Genomic DNA, 19,520 nt, shown 5'->3' with positions numbered 1-19,520 from the left:
TTACTTCTCACTTACCATGTTTAAAAACTCCAATAAGAAGTGACTTATCAGCATCAAAATCCCACCATTCAGCAGGAACCTCTGAGTGGTCTGGTTCTGGGACCCAAACATCAATGTCACTTAAAAGAAAATTGTGATATGGCATTATGAATTATTACAAACAAGTCAAAGTAGAGGCAAAACTTTACCTAGCTTGGAAAAGCACTATGGTTTTTAATAAAAAGAAGTTAAGATTCTACTTCATGGATTTCTTTTAATGCTTCATGAATTTGCCTTCACTGATTTTTTTATTTTCTACAATTACCACCAATTGAAATTACAAAATCACACGATATCAGCGAAGTTACCATAAAATGAATTAATAGTCTTAAGCTCAACAGAAGAAATAAGTTTCAACACGGTTTACTTTACTCTTAAGGAATCATATTCTTTCCACTAATTTCCCTTAGATATTTATAGACGAAGGTTTCTATTGGAAAGTAGAGTCTTATGTCAGCAAACAACTCGACAAAAATCATCTGGTTCAAGTATTTCATTTTGTATATGAGAAGACTGAGCCCCTAAAAGGGCAAAAGAATTGCTTTAGGCTGCAAAACAAGTTCTGTCTCTCATAGACCCCTACTGTTAAGAAAATCACACTGAAAAATTAAGCAATGCTTATAGGTAAAGGAAAATGACAAGTTTTTGATTCATAATTTGATTAAAACTCAAAGTGCTATTTTTACACTGTACATAAATAAAATCATACCATAAAATGACAAAATAATAAAGTACTAAAAATTATAATAAATCCATGATACTTTCTTTGGTAATTTTACTGTTTTCATGGGTATGAAACTACTAAGAATTTGTAATTTTGTAAACGTAATTTTTTACTTTGCTTATCACTTGAAATTGATATTGTCCCAGAAACCTTCTGCAAGTAACACTGAACACCTCTAAAAAGGAAAAGATGCCAAGCATAGAAGGAACGAAATGTTCACTTTTTTATCATTGTCTCCTCTAGCCTAGCAGACAGCTAATGTCTGACAACGATTAGCAAATAAGTATCAATATATACAGTATATATACTAATATATATAGTATATGTATTAGTATAATATATAGCAAATATATTAATATATAATATATATATATAAACAAACACCATTTTTATATTTTATTCAATCAAAGAAGGAGTAGAGATTGGATAGGGTAAATTCCCTCAGGAAATCAAATATTCTAGTTGAGAATTTCCCTATCTGATACTCATGAATTATCAATTTTCAAAGAATCAGAGATATAATAAAACATAACAAATTATATTAAGTAGAATTTCTTCTCTTTGTCTTGGCACTATAATTTCATAAATAACAAAGGCCTATAGATTTGAAGAAATGGGGAGATTCCTACTTATAATTAAGTTGTGTGGCAAAAGTTAATTTGTAAGTTGATTGTCTTTGGGAACTCAAAATAAATTTTCACATAGAAATAAACTGATAGAGGCCGGCCCTGTGGAGGAATGGTTAAGTTCGTGCACTCCGCTTTGGTGGCCCGGGTTTTCGCCGGTTTGGATCCTGGACGTGGACATGGCACTGCTCATCTTGCCATGCTGAGGTGGCGTCCCACATGCCACAACTAGAAGGACCCACAACTAAAAAGTATACAACTATGTACTGGGGGGATTTGGGGAGAAAAATCAGAAGAAAAAAAAAAAGAAGACTGGCAACAGTTGTTAGCTCAGGTGCCAATCTTTAAAACTGATAAATGGTCAATATGTTCCTGAGCTAGTCCACAAGAATCCAATATTTAAACACTAATACAGCTGAAATAAAGAACAGTGACAATGAAAAGGAAAGACTTTTAAGTCTTATAAGTAAATGAAACATAAAAAATGGTTAAGATATTACTTTTCATAAGTGTTTCACAAGTGATTTGCTAGCCAAAAAAGTTTTTAACCCAAGCAATATGGAGACCTTTCCTCAGATTTTTAAAGAAGATTTTCTGTACTTAAATGAACATCTTATTATCCCTAACTTTGCTAAAAACAGAAGTGTCACAATCATAGTATTTTCTAGCTTAGTGCAGCAAAACAAAAAGAGAAAGACTGATTTTCCCGTGATACAACAAAAGTTGAAAAAATGAGGAAAAAATACAGTTAAGGAAAATATTTATTTTTGATTGATTTCCTAACCAGGACTAAACAAAGCGCAAGCACTGAAAGACAAAGGAAAGAAGGAGGAACGCTGGAGATGGGATCCCCAAAGGGGAAAAAAGTGGGTCAGATAGGTCCCCTTACCAACCATCAGGTGGCACTCTAAGCTCAAAACAGTGTGATGATCATCTAAGGCGGAAGGTTTTCCTGTTTGCAAAGAGTAAAAGGCACTTAGTATATGCCTCATGTTCAAATGTGCCGTATGCATGTCATTAACAGCTAGGGAAAGGAGTATGATAACGTGCATGTGCTCCTGTTGTTGATTTCTGTTTTCAAAGATTCAGTTCATGTGCTTTCTCTTGCATAAAGCCTCCTTTAACTCCCTCAGGCTAGATCATTCATTCAAAATGTATTTAAATAGCACACACTATGTGCTAATAATGGCAATAATAAGACAGACTTACCCCTGTGCTTGTGAACAGGTACCTGCAATACTGCATGATGAGTGCTGTGACATGGTACTCTGGGTATGTGTCAAAGCCAGACTTGAGAGGTCAGGAAAGGATGAACTGATGTCAGCTGAGCAGTAAGAAAGGGAGAATGGGGGAAAGAGAATGTTCCAGCAAGAATGTAAAGGCCTGGAGGCACTAGTAATCATGGCGTGTCTGAGAAATGTGTCTCTGAAGTTCACAGAGAGACAGATTTGGAAGACATTAGTATAAAAACAAAAACTGATGCCACAGAAAAGATGAGAACACCCAAGAAAAGTAAGTGACAAGAAAAGAGGGCTATGTGAAGACATTTAAGAGACAGGTAGAAGAGGTGCCTGAAAAGCAGAAAGCTAAAAAGAAAATCTATAGGAGAATGGTATCACAGAAGCATTTTTTTTTTTTTTTTTTGTATTTTATCCTTCTTTTATAGCTGGGCATTTCGGTTACTCCGAGTTTTACTACTAGAATGAGTGTGACAACAAACAGCCCTTACTAACTTTTTTTAATTAAGATTATGATAGTTTACAACCTTGTGAAACTTCAGTTGTACATTATTGTTAGTCTTGTTGTAGGTACACCACTTCACCCTTTGTGGCCTCCCTCAACTCCCCTTTCCCCTGGTAACCACGGATCAGTTCTCTTTTCACAGAAGCATTTTAAGAATGAAGTGGTTAATAATGGCAAAGTAAGACAAACACTATGATGTGTCCATAGAATAGCAAGAATGTTGGTGAAGAACTTCTTAAAGTGAATGGTGGAGTGACGGAGTAGAAGCTGAATTGTGGTGTAATGCATAGTGAACGGGAGAGGAGAAAAAGGAGACAGCAAATATAGATAGTCCTTTAAGAAGTGTGGCTCTGAAATCAAGGAGAGTAATAATATGGTAGTGTGAGGAGATACTAGGTCCAAAAGTGTTACATGTTTGTGTGTGTGTATAGATGTTGAGGGAGATGTCAACATGTTAAAATCCAAATGAGAAGCCAGAGAGTGGGAGATTAATGAAAGGAAAACAGAGGGCTAATTCATAGATCGAAGTTCCCAGGAAATTACAAGTGGATAAGATCCAGTCAGGCCAAGGGAAAAGAGGAGTCAACTGCTCAACAAGTATCTACCGGGTGTCACTATCAACTAGGTTTTAGGGGCTGGGAATACAATCATCAATAAGACAGACAGCATACTTCACCTTCAAGCAGCTTAAATTATAATGGGAAGAGAAAGATAATATAAAAATAATATGTGTAATTTTTAGAGTAATAGGCATCATGAATCAGATAAAATAATCTTAAAAGTGAGAGTGAGTGACTGGCGGGCTGCTTTAGCTAGGGTGGGCAGGGAAGGCCTATCTGAGGAGGCAAACCTTGAGTTGAGACCTGAATGATTTGAAGAGGCAGCTCTGTGGAAGACGAAGGTAAAGAGTAGTTGTACCAGTAGGAACAGCAATGAATGAGCTTGACATGCTGGAGGAACAGGACCCCCAGTGTGGCTGGAGCACTGTGGCAGAGGACAGAGCGAAGCAACAGATCACAGAGTTACGTAGAGCCTTGGAGTTCATAGGGAGTTTGGATTTTATTCTAAGAGAAATGAGGAGCATCTGGAAAATCTTAAGAAGAGGAGTGCCATGGCCTGATTTTTGCTTCAGAAAGATCACCCTGGCTGCTGTGTGAAGGTCAGACTGTATATAGGCAGAAGTGAAGGCAGAAAGACCCAATCAGGAGGCGACTGCAAAAGTCTAAACATGAGATAATGGTGGCTTGGACTACGGACCTAGCAGAGGAGATGGTGAAAAGCGCTCAGATTTGGCATATACTTTGTTGAGCTAACAGGTCTTCCTAGAGGGTTTGAGAGGAAGAGAGGAATCAAGAATGAAACCAGAGCAACTGTGTGGTACATTTACTAGGATGGAGAAGGCATTAATGTGGGAAGGTGGGAGGGAAAGGACTGGAAACAGAAGATTTGGGAGAGCCAGGGAAAGTTTAAGATGTCAGTTAGACTTTCAAGTGGAAATGTTAGAAGGCAGCTGACTCTGAGCATAGAGCTCAGGGGTGAGTTCTGGGATGAATATGTAAATATGAGAGTCATCTGTTTATAGATCATATTTGGTATGATGAGACTACATGAGTTCACTTAAAGAGAAAGTATGGACAAGAAAGAGAGCTGAGGACAGAGCTCTTGGTCCATCCAAAATTTAGAGATCTATGAGAGGAATAAGAGCTAGCAAAGGAAAATGAAGAGGAAAGACCAGTGAGGACGAAGGACAACCAGGAGGGTACAGCAGCATGGACGCCTACAGAAGACAGTGTTTCAAGAATAATGGCAAAGTAGATTAAGTTTAGAGAATTGATCACACTGTAGGTTATTAGCGGCCTTGTTAAGAACCATTTCGGTGAGATAGTGGGGATGAAAGATTAATTGGAATGGCTTGAAGAGAAAATGCAAGGTAGAGAAGTACAGACAGTAAGAACAGACAATTCTTTAGAGAGGTTTGTTGTGAAGGGAAGCCAAGAAATGGAGTGTTATTATGTATGTTACAGGAGTTTCTTTCCTTTTTTAAGTGTATGATATTAAGATATGCATATATGTCAGGAGAGTGACTCAATAAAGAGGGGGGGAAATGACGATTCAGGGAAGAAAGGAGATTACTACAGGAATAAAGTCCTTAAAAGGTAATAGACAAGATCCAAGTCACAAGGGTTGCCCTAGGAGGTACATTTCTACTGTATCCCAAGGGAAGGTATAGGTGGACACATATGCAAGTAGAACTGAAGGCAGCTCTTGTATGATTGTGTCTCTGTATTTTTCCATGAAATATATAGCAAAGTCATCATTGGAGGGTGGTGGTGGTAGGGTGAGAAGACGGTTTGAGGAGAGAGGTGTGAAATGGTCCCCTTAAAGAGTAGGAAAGTGAATGTACGAGTTATGGTGGTTAAACAGCTTGTTTGTGTTTCATCTCATTTGAGAAGGATGCTCATAAATTCATAATGAATCAATTCAGCAGGGTTTGCTTGATTTTCTCCAGCAACATTCAACTGCTTAGGTGTAGGCAAGAAGTAAGTGGATATTTGGGATTTAACATGGGTTGGGGTTGTGCCACATATGTAGAACAGAGGGAAAGGCAGGCAAAGGATTTTAAGTAAGCAATGGTCGAAATCCAGATTTAAGAGGTAATTCTGTTACTGGTGATGGCAAGATTAAGTATATGACCGTGTGAGTATGTAGCTGTGGTGGGGAGAAAAAAAGATGACTGCGGATAAAGGCCAAGGAACTGAGAGACCAGAGTGTTGAATGGATCATACATGCACATAAAAGTCACCATAAACTCTTCCACTGTAGTAAGAGGGAAGAAGAATGAGCATAGAAAGGTTACATTTTAGATTTGGTGGCAGGAAGCTACTACTACTACTGTTATTATTGTTATTATGTTACAACTTTTAGTGAAAGAGCCAAAGATGAGATGTATAGAGGAAAGGCAACAAATTGGCAAGGACTAATTCTCTAAATTCAGTGGATTTTGCTTCTTGTGAATTTCACTAAATAAGGAGCCACTTTATATACAATTTCCTGGTCAGATAATTTTTGCCTCATCACGTTAATAAAAAATAAATAAAAACATGTTATTTAATTTACCTTGCATCAACTCCATCAAATACTTTCTGACACTCATTTCCAATGACTTCTTGCTTTAGATAATACAGCATTCTTACACGAAGCAAAACCCTAAAAATGAGGGGGAAAAATATCAAAAGACACAAAGATATTAATTATTAAAAAAAATTCCTCCATGGGGTTAAAATTAGAAAAGAATTTGGATACAGAATTCTTATAAAGAAATAATAATTACTTCTGATTAAATAAATCTCATTACTACCATATTATAAAATAGGTTTCTCCAAAATCTTCACAATCATCATTATTTAATATCCAAGTAAGATATAATGAGATCATTTGAAGGCCAGTTTTATTTCTCTCTCTGTTGATGACAACAGTGACATAAGAGGTACCATGATTTGCTGAAGGAACCCTGTAAGATTAAGATTAGCATTGGTCCTAGACCACACTGTCTCCGTACTCAAAATCAGCATGCTTTAAGATTGTTAATAAATTCAGAACAGTAAACTTTTAACAAGTTGTGTTAAAAATACCCTACTACCTACTTATTACAGTGGTGTTTTATATGTTTTTTGTAGCCTTCATCTTGAAGTAGCTGCTCAGGATTATATTTTCGAAGCCATTCTGCTTTCTGTATATCAAATGAGCTTGTTTGAGTCTTTACTTTCTTCCCTTTTCGACCCCTGGGGACAGGGGCCGATAGGCCTGTTAAAATGAGAAGGACACATGAAATTGGGGATAATTTATATAAAGATCTGCAATGTGAAACATTTTCCAATGCAAGAAATTTCTGAAGACTTTCAGAGGTCTATGTGGGCTATACAGAAATCTTTAAAATATTAATGGTAACAGTATTGACCCCATCCCAAGTGAATGTGATTTTGCACACACACAATTTCCCCCAAATATCCAACAATTCTGTATCTCAAATTAATCATTCTGATTTCCTTTTTGTTCCAAAACACATTATTTTTTTCCAAATGAAAAACCACAGGATCAAATCTGTTCCTCTGCTTTACTGTTTGCTTCCCTAGTTACAAAATAAATTTTGGTCTCTTGATTTTCAAAACTAATTTTACTAATAACATGAATAAGGTTTAGCCATTGTGGGGCCTGTTTAAGAGAGCTAAATTCATTTTATTTCTTTGACATTTTTGTTGTGAAATATTTCTAAAAAACAAAAAAGTATTCCCACTCTTAATCCTAACATACTCTATATTTGGTCAGTTTTTCATGCAAGGAAATAATACATAGTTGAAGTACAATTCACTCCTTCCTTCCCAGAGATAATCACTATTCTGAAATTGTTTTTTCATTCCATGCATGTTTATATTTATACTTGTATATTGGAGAAATATTTAGCATTTAAGTTTTCAGACATTATATCACACATGTAATTCTGCAACGTATTTCTCTTGATTTTTTTTTGGAGATTTATCCTTGCTGATTCATGGGGCTCTAATTCATCAATTTTAATTGTTATGTAAAAATCTATTGTATGACTATACCATTGCACATTTATTAATCTTCAATGGTGCTTGAGTTGTTTCATTTATAATTTTTCACAGTTACTGATAATGCAGTTTTGATTCTTCCTTTCCATTCTGATCTCATATATCTTTTCCTTGCTGTATTCTACCAGCTAGATGCTCCATCACAATGGTAAATAAAAGCATTACATGGATTTGTCCACTTCACCTTATAATTTTGGTGGGGTTTTTGCCTTTATATTTTGGGACTACTTTGTTCGGTGCACACAAGTTCATACTTGTTATATCTTATTTATGGATTATTTTTTGTTTCTTTTTTTCTAAAGATTGGCACCTGAGCTAACATCTGCTGCCAATCTACTTCTTCTTTTTTCTTCTTCTTCTCCCCAAAGCCCCCCAGCACACTGTTGCATATCCTAGTTGTGAGTGCCTCTGGTTGTGCCATGTGGGATGCTGCCCCAGCATGGTCTGACGAGTGATGCCATGTCTGCGCCCAGGATCCGAACTGGCGAAACCCTGGGCCACCGAAGCGAAGCGAGGGAACCCAACCACTCGGCCATGGGGCTGGCCCCTGGATTGTTCTTCCTTATGTTTCTTATGTTTGGTTCTTCCGTTTTCCCACAGCTGACCTAAGCTCTCTCTGGTTGGTTAAGTCAGTTAATACTAATCTGTTTGCTTCCAGCTTCCAAAATTTTGTTGCTTTTCCCCTCCCATTCTCTCCACTATTGAGATTGTATGCCTATTTTTATATATATATATATATATATAATTATTATTTTTTTTGAGGAAGATTAGCCCTGAGCTAACTACTGCCAATCCTCCTCTTTTCGCTGAGGAAGACTGGCCCTGAGCTAACATCCATGCCCATCTTCTTCTACCTTATATGTGGGACACCTACCACAGCATGGCTTTTGCCAAGCAGTGCTATGTCCGCACCCGGGATCCAAACTGGCAAACCCCAGGCCACTGAGAAGCGGAACGTGTGAACTTAACTGCTGTGCCACTGGGCCGGCCCCCCTATTTATATTTTAATTATGGAATTAAGCATATATAAAAATAGACGGAATAATATGATGAACCACCATGTACCATCATCCAACTTCAATAATTATCAACTCATGGCCAATTTTGTTTCATCTATACCCTGTTTACCCCCCAATCTTGTATATTATTTTGAAGTAAATGTAAGACATCATTTCATTAATGAATATCTGAGTGTCTTTTAGCAATATGTAAAAGATAAGGCCTTCTTAAAAGAAAAATACAGTACCATTATCAGCCCTAAGAAATGTAATAATACTTCCTTTAATATTTGGTAATCAAATTTCCAATTACTGAATAAAGATACTCGAATAAACAACCCTTGGGTTGTTTGTTCCAATCAGGATCCAAATAGCTGCAATTGGTTGAAGACTATCATCTCTTTTAGGTTATAGCAGGGTTTTCAACCTCAGCACTATTGATATTTTGGGCAGCATAGTTCTTCACTGTAGGGGGCTGTTTGGGCACTCTTAGCTTCTACTCACTAGATGCCAGTAACACACTCAAAGTTGTGACAACCCAGGTTGGGGGTGGGATTAGGGCACAAAATCACATCTGGTTGAGAACCACTGGTTTATAGATACCTTCTCCATTTCCTCCCCTCCTACTATTTATTTGTTGAAGAAACTAGAACTTTTGGGCCTGCAGAATTTATCAAGTTTAATGTCTTAAAATTTTTTTCTCTTTATTGACATTTATGTGGGGTTTCAAAAAGAAAGAGTGAAATCATATTTGTGTGAATCTTCCATCTTTACCAAAAGTCAGCTCTTGACATTAATTTCACTGCCTCCTATTAAGATGGGCCTCCAATGACCACACTAATCTCAAACAGGCGCTTTCTGCTGTTCTCTATTTCAGCACCTAGTTTATTTACTTCACCGTACTTATCACATTCTGAAATTATTTAACTAATTTATCTATTTTCTTATCGTCTGTCTACCTGGCCAGAATATAAGGTTCATGAGCTCAGGAATCTTGTCTATCTTGTTTCTTCTTATCTTCCCAGTTCCTTGCACAAGAAGTATATAGCAGACACTTAACAGATATTTGTTGATTAAATAGAACAAAATTATAGCAGAAATTTAAGGGAAAACTGAATTTTTTATCAACATAAAAAATTTATGTTGATAAAAAATTTTACGCAGAAAAGAAAGTTCTGTCAGCAAGGCTGTGGAAAAAAAAGGTACTCATATGTACCTCTGATATGATTGTAAATTGGTATAGACACATTGGACAGCAAATTATTTCTGAAAACTTAAAATGCATACTGTCCCATACTTGAATATACATACTAATTGCTGAGGAATTTGTTAAAATGCAGATTTTGATTCAGTAAGTCTGAGGCCTACGATTCTGCAATTCTAAGAAGCTCCAAGGAGATGCTGATGTGGTTATTCCTTAGACCACATTTTAGGCACTAAGAATGTATATATGCTATACCTCAACAATTTGATTTCTTGATATTTACTTTAGTGGAAGATTTATTCATCTGCACAAGGAGGAATGTACAAGGATCTTCACTGAAACTTGTTTTTTAATTGTCTAAAATTGGAAACATCCTAAATGCCCATTATTAAAGGGGACGCTAAATAAATTATGGAATTCATACTATGGACTACTAAGCAAAAGTTTAAGAAATGAGATAGAGCTATATGAAAATGGATGGAAAGACTTCTAAGACATACTGTTGGGTCAACAACTTGCAAACTGATACATATATGATAACAATACATAAACCCCACCAAACTGATAACACTGGTATATTCTGCAGTTGGAACTTGAATTGAGGGTGAAAGTTAAGGTTCTTTGATATTATCTGTAATGTTTTAATATTTTATAGGTGAATATGTTAAGTACTACTTATATAACTAAAAATAAATTTAAAAGGAAAACAAGAATGTTCTTACCTAGATGATTTTGTAGCTCTCGTGTCTGCCCATCTTCAGTTGGAGTAATGAGATCCCATATGAAGCCTTTAATTTTCTCATCTCCTCGGTAGTGAACAAGGCAATATGCTAAGAGGGCTCGGCAAATGATTTCTACATCATGCTCGTTTAGCTGCCTTTTAAAACGGCCATGAGACAGAATCTCTCTCCATCGACCCCATCTGGTTAAAAAAGGTGTATTTACATTAATATTGAGTCTAGTTCTAGAGATAAACATAACTCACAAATAAAAGGCCTGAAAACTGCAAAAAACACATTTGCCATTAATAGGATTTGCCTAATAAAGTTTTCCCCCATGAGTAAAATGCAGAGCCATGGTATAGTAATTTTAAGGGTATTTTATTCAATAATGGATAACAATATTATCCATTTTGTATTACTGAATATGCACATTTGAGAACACGGAGTTTGACTTTAGTGCGACATTTATAATTTTAAAAACTTAAGGATATCTCATCATTCTGCTACTAAATATATGTTAAACATAGAAATTCAGGGTACTTTAAAAATAGATTTTATTGATTTTAACAAATAAAAAATATACCAGAATACAGTATCTGTTTCCTGTAACTTTACATACCAGACTACTTATAATAAACATTAAAAATAAGATTTTACCCATAAACCAGCAGATTTTTCTCTACTCTAAAGCATTCGGTTCTTCCATAGCCATTAGAACGGTCACAGGGTCTCCGGAGTTTAGGTTTTTCATCTCCTTCACTTTCGGCTTCAGATAATTCAGCCAATTCATCTTTTGTGGCACTAAAGGGTCTTGTTTGCTTCCTAATTCTTGGAGTGTCAATAACCAAGCTGTTCTGTAAAATTTAATAGCTATTACTTGAAGGTTTTTATTTTGCTTATAACAATGTTTTATCTTTTAACCTTTCAAATTGTACAAACAATAAAATAATTATAGAAAGCCAGAAAAAAGAAACGACTAACAATTACATCAACCTACCAAATCAACTTAAAAATTTTCATATTCCTTAAAATCGTAATAACCATGTATATATAACTTTATATTATAGTCACAGGACAAAAGAATTATTTGGCTTTATTACTAAATTTTTATAAAATTATTTATTTATAAAGTTATTTATTAAATATAAAATTATTATTTATAAAATGTGTTTCCAAAGAGTCATACTACTGTACAAAAAGCAAAGTAATAAGTGTATGAACCTCACTATACTCAATGCACTTTAATTCATTCAAAACAACTTAAGTTGAGATGTTTTTTACCTTTATTGTGAAATTTCTCTAAGTTAGGCACTATGTTATGAGCTGTGGACATAAGGATGAGTAAGACAGCTTTCTGCTCATAAGAAATCTGTATTCTTGAGGGTCAGACTAATGTGTAAATAAATAAATGCTATTCAGGATGAAATATTTTATGATACAAGATGGGTACAAAGGAAGTCAGAGGAAGCTTTACAAAATAGTGATACCAGAAAGAAATCTCGAAGAATAAGTAGTTTGCTAGGCAGGCAAGGAGGAGATGGCATTATAAGTAGAGGAAAGAACAAGGGGCTGAAATGGCATGAGATATTCAGGAAATGTTCAAGTCCTAGAGCAGCAGAGGTAAACGGGAGGAGAGGAAGGTGATGAAGGTCCTGCTCTAGCACAGTATACGCACAGTTCATCAGATTTTTAAAGGGGTACATGATGTTAATATGTCTTATTACTGGTGATGTTAACTTTTTTTGCCAAGTCTCTCCACTGTAAATTTATTAGTTTTCCTTTGGTAATTAATAAATATTATGGAAAATATACTTTGAGAATATGTAAAAAATTCTGATTCTCCTTGAATTTCACCCACTTATTTTAGAATTCACTGATGGATGTTTTCCGCTATGATTATTACTATGGTGGATTAATGGTGATTTTCTACTTCTCTTATTCTTACTACATTTATTAATTGGTATTCTTCTGTAACAAAGAGTTGTCCCTTTTCCCTTGTCTCAGTTTTTTAAAAAAAAACAAAAAACTAATTGTATTTTTTCTTGAGCAAATTTCCAAATGTCTTTTGCCCATCTTTTCAGATTTTGATATATTTCTGATCAACTTATATTAGCTTTTATATAATAAAGACATTAACTTTCATATACACTTCTGCTACAAATAGTCTCACCAGTTTGACTACATTTTTATTTTTTCAGTGCATAATTTTTAGTCTTACATATTTGAATATGCCGATCATTTCCTTTATGATTTTTTCTAATTTACAATGTTTTCCCACGAAATATTTGATAAAATTGAAATCTACTTCTTCTATTTTTTTCATGCTTTGATTCAAAAAAATAAAATTTTTTATTACAAATTGGAGTTCTCTTGGTATAGAGTATTAATATAATGTTCCCGCCAATGCTAACTCAATATTGTAATCACAATTATTAAATAATCCTTTTTTCTCTAATACTCTTTATTAACATCTTATAACTTGATCTTTTTCTGTTCTATTCTTTGCTTTTTATATCTTTCTCTCAGTATCAAATTATTTAAATTATGATTCCTTTATAATATATTAACATATTTTTGTATTTTAACAAATAGTAGGTAATGCCAGTCTGTCTTCAATGTATTTCACTTTCAGAAAAATTTTAAATATTTTTTTAATAATGCATAAATTAGAAAATGTAACTGCACAAGTATTAAAATCACTATATGTTCTATTTATAAATTCTTAACTCCTTAGGATAATCTACAAGGCCCTATTGATTTGACCCATATTTATGGTGTTTCACCTTACTTAACACTTTAAACAACTCCCTACATTCTGCCAAAACGTCATTGCTATTTCTGGAATACACTAAGCTTATTTTGGCCCATGGCTCACTGCCATTCCCTCTACCTTGAAAAAGCTTTTTCCTCACGTTTTTACATTGTTGGCTCTTTCTCATCATTCAAGTCTCAGCACACATGTCCCCTGAGAGTGACCTCCCTTGACCACTTTACCTAATGTTATCTCTACTCCTCCAGGAATTCTCTGCCATCTTACTGTTTATTTTCCTCGCTCTCTGAAATTATCTTATATATTTGTTTACTTCTGTCTTACCCACCAGAATTTATAAACTCTATAAAAGTAGGGGTTTATCTTTCTTGTTCATATTAGTCGTAATGTGAGAACGGTATCTGGCTCAGAGTGTGCTCTAGTTGGATCCATAGTATAAATGCATACGAGTGCATGTGTATTACCAATAAATACTTTTGAAAAATCATAAACAAAGATCATACTATAAGTATTGTTCTACATCTCTCTTTTAAAATTTAACTGTCTTGGAGTTCTTTCTATGTCCGTAAGTAGGGATCTACATAATTATCTTTATTTACTGCATTAGACAGTATAGAGGTACCATTCCTCTATCATAGAAGATTTAATTAGTTTCTAAATTTTTCCTAAAACAAAAAATGTGACAATGAGCATCAGTGTACTACATGATAATTGTACACGTGTGGTTACTGCTGTAGGACAGATTTCTAAGAGTACATTTAATATTCTTGATATTCTTGACTATTCATTCTTCCAAGAGAATTTTAGATTTTGTCTGGTTATATGAAAAAACTAACATTCTGATTTGGGTTGCATTTTGGTATTTATAAAATAACTTAAAATAAGTAATGTTTCTTTCCAATTGACAAATCTCCCAATTAAATTTGGCAATTTACTTTGCTGAAATCATATACATCTTTCAGGAGGTATACTCCTAAGTGTTCTCTTTTCTCCTATCATATACATCTTTCAGGAGGTATACTCCTAAGTGTTCTCTTTTCTCCTATTATATGCATCTTTCAGGAGGTATACTCCTAAGTGTTCTCTTTTCTCCTACTGTGAAGCAGATCTTCTCCTTCGTTATATTTTTCTACCTCTGTTGGTACCGATATTTAGGAAGGCTAAACAGCATATTTATCATCTATCCAGTTAATTCACTGAACTCATTTATTAATTTTAATAGTGGTTTGCAGATTCCATTGCCATTTTAGGCATAAAAATACGCCATATGCAAATAATAGTATTTTCATAAATCTCTTTTCAAATTTACTTGTTTCATACAAAATTACAAATATTTCCAAAATATATTAAAAATAATAGATTATGTAAGCTGATGGAGTTATTCCTCATTATAAAGTTTTACATTTTAAAAGGTTATCTCTTAAAATAGATCCCTTGCATCAGTGCTTAATATAAAATTCTTCTAATCACTTAACAGTTATTCTGACAGTAGGTAAGGTTCACAAACACTGATTCCTATACAATTATTAGACAAGCGTTTTATGAAATGAACAATTATCAGTGAATAGCACATCAGTTCCATGAATTCTATTTTAGCATTGTGGTCCTTTCTTCCTTAGGTCTAAGGGAAATTATATAGTTTACAAAACGCCACTTTTTTGACTGCTTTTCTCTCCCCTCCTTTTATATTTGCATTAATGGGATGCGACACAAAGTTTGTTTGTTTTTGTTTTTGTGTTTTTTGAGGAAGATTAGCCCTGAGCTAACATCTGCTGCCAATCCTCTTTTTGCTGAGGAAGGCTGGCCCTGAGCTCACATCCATGCCCATCTTCCTCTACTTTATATGTGGGACGCCTACCACAGCATGGCTTGCCAAGCAGTGCCACGTCCTCAGCCAGGATCTGAACCAGTGAACCCCGGGCTGCCAAAGCAGAATGTGTGCACTTAACTGCTGCGCCATGGGGCCGGCCCCCAAAGAAAACAAAGTTAAAGAGCAAAATAAAAGTAACCTATGATTTCAAGACATTTTAAAAATAAAAAAAATTATAATTTTAAGAATATAAATAATAACCAAAATTAAACTTTCCCTGTATTCCAACCTATCATGACAGATACCAGAAGTATTAAATTGAAGCAGTGTCTGACTCAATATGTGATCATTCTACTACCCCGTCAATTTATTTAAGCAGATAAATTTATTTCAGTAAGTACATAGTTGAACCTTCAAATATTATAAAAATAATACCAAATTACCCCAACAAGTAATTCTTTTTAAAGGAAAAGAAATACTTACTCTGCCACTGATGGCATCTATATCTATTTCTGCTTTTTTAGCCCATTTTTGCCAGAAGTTGGGATCATCTAAGGATATGTCTGTCCGGTTTCCAGATGCCACAAAACTTGCCTGAAATACATAATGGCAGTTTTTCGAAACATTCTGAAGCTTAGAGGAAGAAATCTATCAAAGTATATTTAAAACATTCTCTCCTCACATTTACTGTAGATAGAATTTGAATTCAGTATACATACATATATTCAAAGGCTGTCTCAAATGCAATGGTCTAAAACATAGCACAGCATCTGCTTAAAGCCAAAAGGCTTAATGCCAACACAGGCAGGAGTTTTAGAGGCCAAGTTACAGAAGTTATTACTGGTGTTTAACTCTTCACTTTTGGTTAGCAAGGATCAAATCTTTTGGTCAGGAAACTACACAGGACACACATACGCTTTCTGGAAACACTACATAAATATTAAGAAATTAGGTTAGAACAAGAATTTCAAAACTGCTTGACCAACACAGTTCATTTTCTGGGACACTCCTACTTTACTTTCATCACATTTTTAGATAGCTATGTCTCCTAAAGGAAACACAATACAGGATATAAGAAATAAAGAAAAATGAACCACTGTATTTATTTTAAAAAATCTTTTCCATACAACAAAAATACTGCATAATCACTGTAAAGATTTAAGAAATTACAGAGGACCAAAAGAAGAAAATGTAAGTGATTTGTTTTTCTAAATATTGTAGAAATGATAAAACTTTTAGTTGGAATAAACTTTAGATAACAGTTCAACACTGTAACTTATAAACTAATAATCATTATTTGCAACTGAAATTCCTGAAAATAGCTATGTCACTTCAAAGAAAAGGTATCAAAGTACTTTATAAAAATGAAATAAGCTGTGAGGATACATGATGCTTTAAGAAAGAGGCTGAAAAATGCATGCTAACTCTTAGAAGAATAAATGGAAGAATATGGTCATATAAAAGTGAATTTCAAAGGAGAATAAACGGCTTTAAGATAATGCCTAATTATCTGAGACATAATGAAATGATAGAAATCTTCATTAAAAAAACCCATTTTGATGGAATTTTAAAATGCAGAAAATTACACATTAAAAAGATAATAAAACTGTTATAAGCAAACAAGCCATTTATGACATTCAAGATAAGTGGAAGCTTGAACACTGGAAAACTGATATCAAGGAATTACTGTTAACTTCATTTATTTATTTTTTTCTGCTTTTTCTCCCCAAATTCCCCCAGTATATAGCTGTACATTTTAGTTGTGGGTCCTTCTAGTTGTGGCATGTGGGATGCCACCTCAACATGGCCTGACGAGTGGTGCCACGTCCACGCCCAGGATGTGAACCAGGGAAACGCCCGGCTGCTGAAGCAGAGCACGCTAACTTAACCACTGGGCCACGGGGGGCCAGCCCCCTGTTAACTTTATTTTTAAATGTGATAACAGTATTGTGATTATGTTAAAGAAATCTTCATCTTTAGAGACACATACGGAAACATTTATAGAGGTGATACTACAATGTCTAGGATTTGCTTTAAAATAACATGAAAGGTAGGATAGTGATGAAACAAGTTAACCAGGAGTTGATAACTGCTGAAGCTGAGTGATGAGTACACAGCTTTCAGTATAAAGTTCTGTCTATATTTGTAGTTTGAGTCTTTATAAAACATCTAAAAAAATGAGTAGGAACGAAACTAAAAGCCTAATGACTCTTGCTGAACTTTAAGATTCTGTTCATGACATTGCCTACCAAGTAATAAGTACATTTTTTTAAAATTTCTTTTAAATTTTTTTATTTTTTTATAAGTACATTAATTCCAAACATTCTTTTGAGATTGGGTTATTAAGATGCCTGTAGATAGCAAGTGTTTAAATATTATAAAATGTTTAAAAACGTGCATTTTGCTAGCATGTTTATGAAAGAGAAGTGACAGAAATAAATGCTTTAATGAAATGAATTTAAATTCTTTTTTTTCTTGCTCTAAATGATAACTTAATATCATGAAAGTACTGAAAATAGTAATTTCTTATTTCTTCGAGATGATGAGTGTGGTTAGGCTGAATAATGACCCCCAAATATCTTTCTGGAATCTGGTAAATGTTAATTTACATGGCAAAAGGGACTTGGCAGAGGTGATCAAGGATCTTGCAATGGGGAGATTAGTCTATACTATCCCACTGGGCCCTAAATGTAATCACAACTGTCCTTATAAGAGGACAGAAGAGGGGATTTCACCACAGAAGAGGAAAAGGCTATGTGAAAACAGAAGCAGAGATTGGAATAATGTGGTCACAAGCCAAGAAACACAGGCACTCTTAAAAGCTGGAAGAGATAAGAAACAGATTCTCTCCCGGAGACTCCAGAAGGAACCAGCCCTGCTGACACCTTGATTTTAGTTCAGGTAAGACTCGTTTTGGACTTCTGACATCCAGAACTATAAGAGAATAAATTTGTATTGTTTAAAGCCACTAAATTTGTGGTAATTTCTTACAGTGGCAACAGGAAATAATATAGTGAGACATCTCTTAATGATAAACCACATATTATAAAAACTCATATCCAACTTAAAGAGCAAAGGCTAACTGGTTTCATAAAATGAAAAGTAGATAGCCATCAGCATCTAGATAAAAGTGCATGATGATAATTCATCAAAGTGGTATGAATGAGTATGAGGAACAGACATCGAACTATGCTCAAGTAAGTCCTAAACTGTGAGGGGACTTCAATGTGTTAAATCAGAAATGAATTTCTCATAATTGAGAACATATAATATTCATATTTTAATATCTTCATTAATATACACTCATCAATTTTCAGGAACAGTGAAAAGTTCATTGAAGCTCACAGGGTTTTATTTTGTACTATAGTTTCATTGATACATGCCTTTTGAGATTTAACCAATCCAGCAAATGAACATTTCCTTTACATGAATCGGAGAACATTTATCATGAAAAGCTGTTAAATATGAAAACTCATTAAAAGGAAACAGATTTTTGAAACATATTACTTTATGGTTGCTTATCTTAAAAAAAATTCTATGTTGCAATGGATAATCACCTTTATTCTGCTACCAGATAACTGTTGATAATTAAAATAATTTGTCTGGAAGAAACTGTACTTCACGATTAAATGGCTTTTTTTATATTTATTATAAGAGAAACGATAAATTTATTTTTCAAATAAATTTTTAAAAATATTTCTAAATAATTCCAGATGCTATTGTTAACTGACATATAACCTCTCTTCAAGATAACTTACAAAATTCTCAAGAATTGTTAACAATGGTTTAATGCTTGAAATGAAATGCTCGTTGTGGAAGGTGTCATCAAGTACAGGTTTACTGACTACCTCCAAATGTTAAATCTTAATATCCTGTTCCCCAAAAAGCATTTTTCTTAAAGTGTATTCCTTCAATCATTAAATCCCTTTATTATTGGCAAGGAAAGACTTTTAAATGGTGAAATCCATCTTCTCACACATGAAAGTATAGCAGGCGCTGCAGAAGGGCCTAGAAATAAGCAATCCATCTGAAGCTTGATTCAGACTGTTTTGTTTTTTGTAAATTAAGCAATTCAAAGTCTTTTGTTTTATAACAAATTATAAAAAATCAGACTCGAAACTTTTCTATGTCTAAGATCCACCTGATTGCCTTTATGAAAATCTCTCAAAACAAGGTTTAGGTGATATAACCACTTATAAATGAAGTTACCAATAATGACTTTTATTTTATGGATATGTACTACGTCTAAATAGTCCAACAGAAAGAAATAC

At 34.3% G+C, this 19,520-nt stretch overlaps 1 protein-coding gene across 11 annotated transcripts in view; it reads right to left on the bottom strand.

Annotated features, from left to right (window-relative positions):
- CHD9 (chromodomain helicase DNA binding protein 9) overlaps nucleotides 1-19,520 on the bottom strand; it is a 228,453-nt gene that overhangs the window by 33,206 nt on the left and 175,727 nt on the right. For all 11 annotated transcript variants that reach the window (XM_046684201.1, XM_046684200.1, XM_046684199.1 and 8 more), the window contains 6 exons: nucleotides 15,733-15,843; nucleotides 11,327-11,523; nucleotides 10,670-10,869; nucleotides 6,777-6,936; nucleotides 6,250-6,339; nucleotides 16-119 (listed from right to left, as the gene is read on the bottom strand). In XM_046684201.1, the coding sequence (XP_046540157.1) occupies nucleotides 16-119; nucleotides 6,250-6,339; nucleotides 6,777-6,936; nucleotides 10,670-10,869; nucleotides 11,327-11,523; nucleotides 15,733-15,843 (862 nt within the window). The remainder of the gene's footprint in view (nucleotides 1-15; nucleotides 120-6,249; nucleotides 6,340-6,776; nucleotides 6,937-10,669; nucleotides 10,870-11,326; nucleotides 11,524-15,732; nucleotides 15,844-19,520) is intronic.

This window comes from Equus quagga, chromosome 13, assembly GCF_021613505.1.
Source record: "Equus quagga isolate Etosha38 chromosome 13, UCLA_HA_Equagga_1.0, whole genome shotgun sequence".
Taxonomy (NCBI): Eukaryota; Metazoa; Chordata; class Mammalia; order Perissodactyla; family Equidae; genus Equus; species Equus quagga.
Note: the sequence above shows the minus strand (reverse complement) of the source record. Positions and strands in the feature narration are given on the sequence as shown.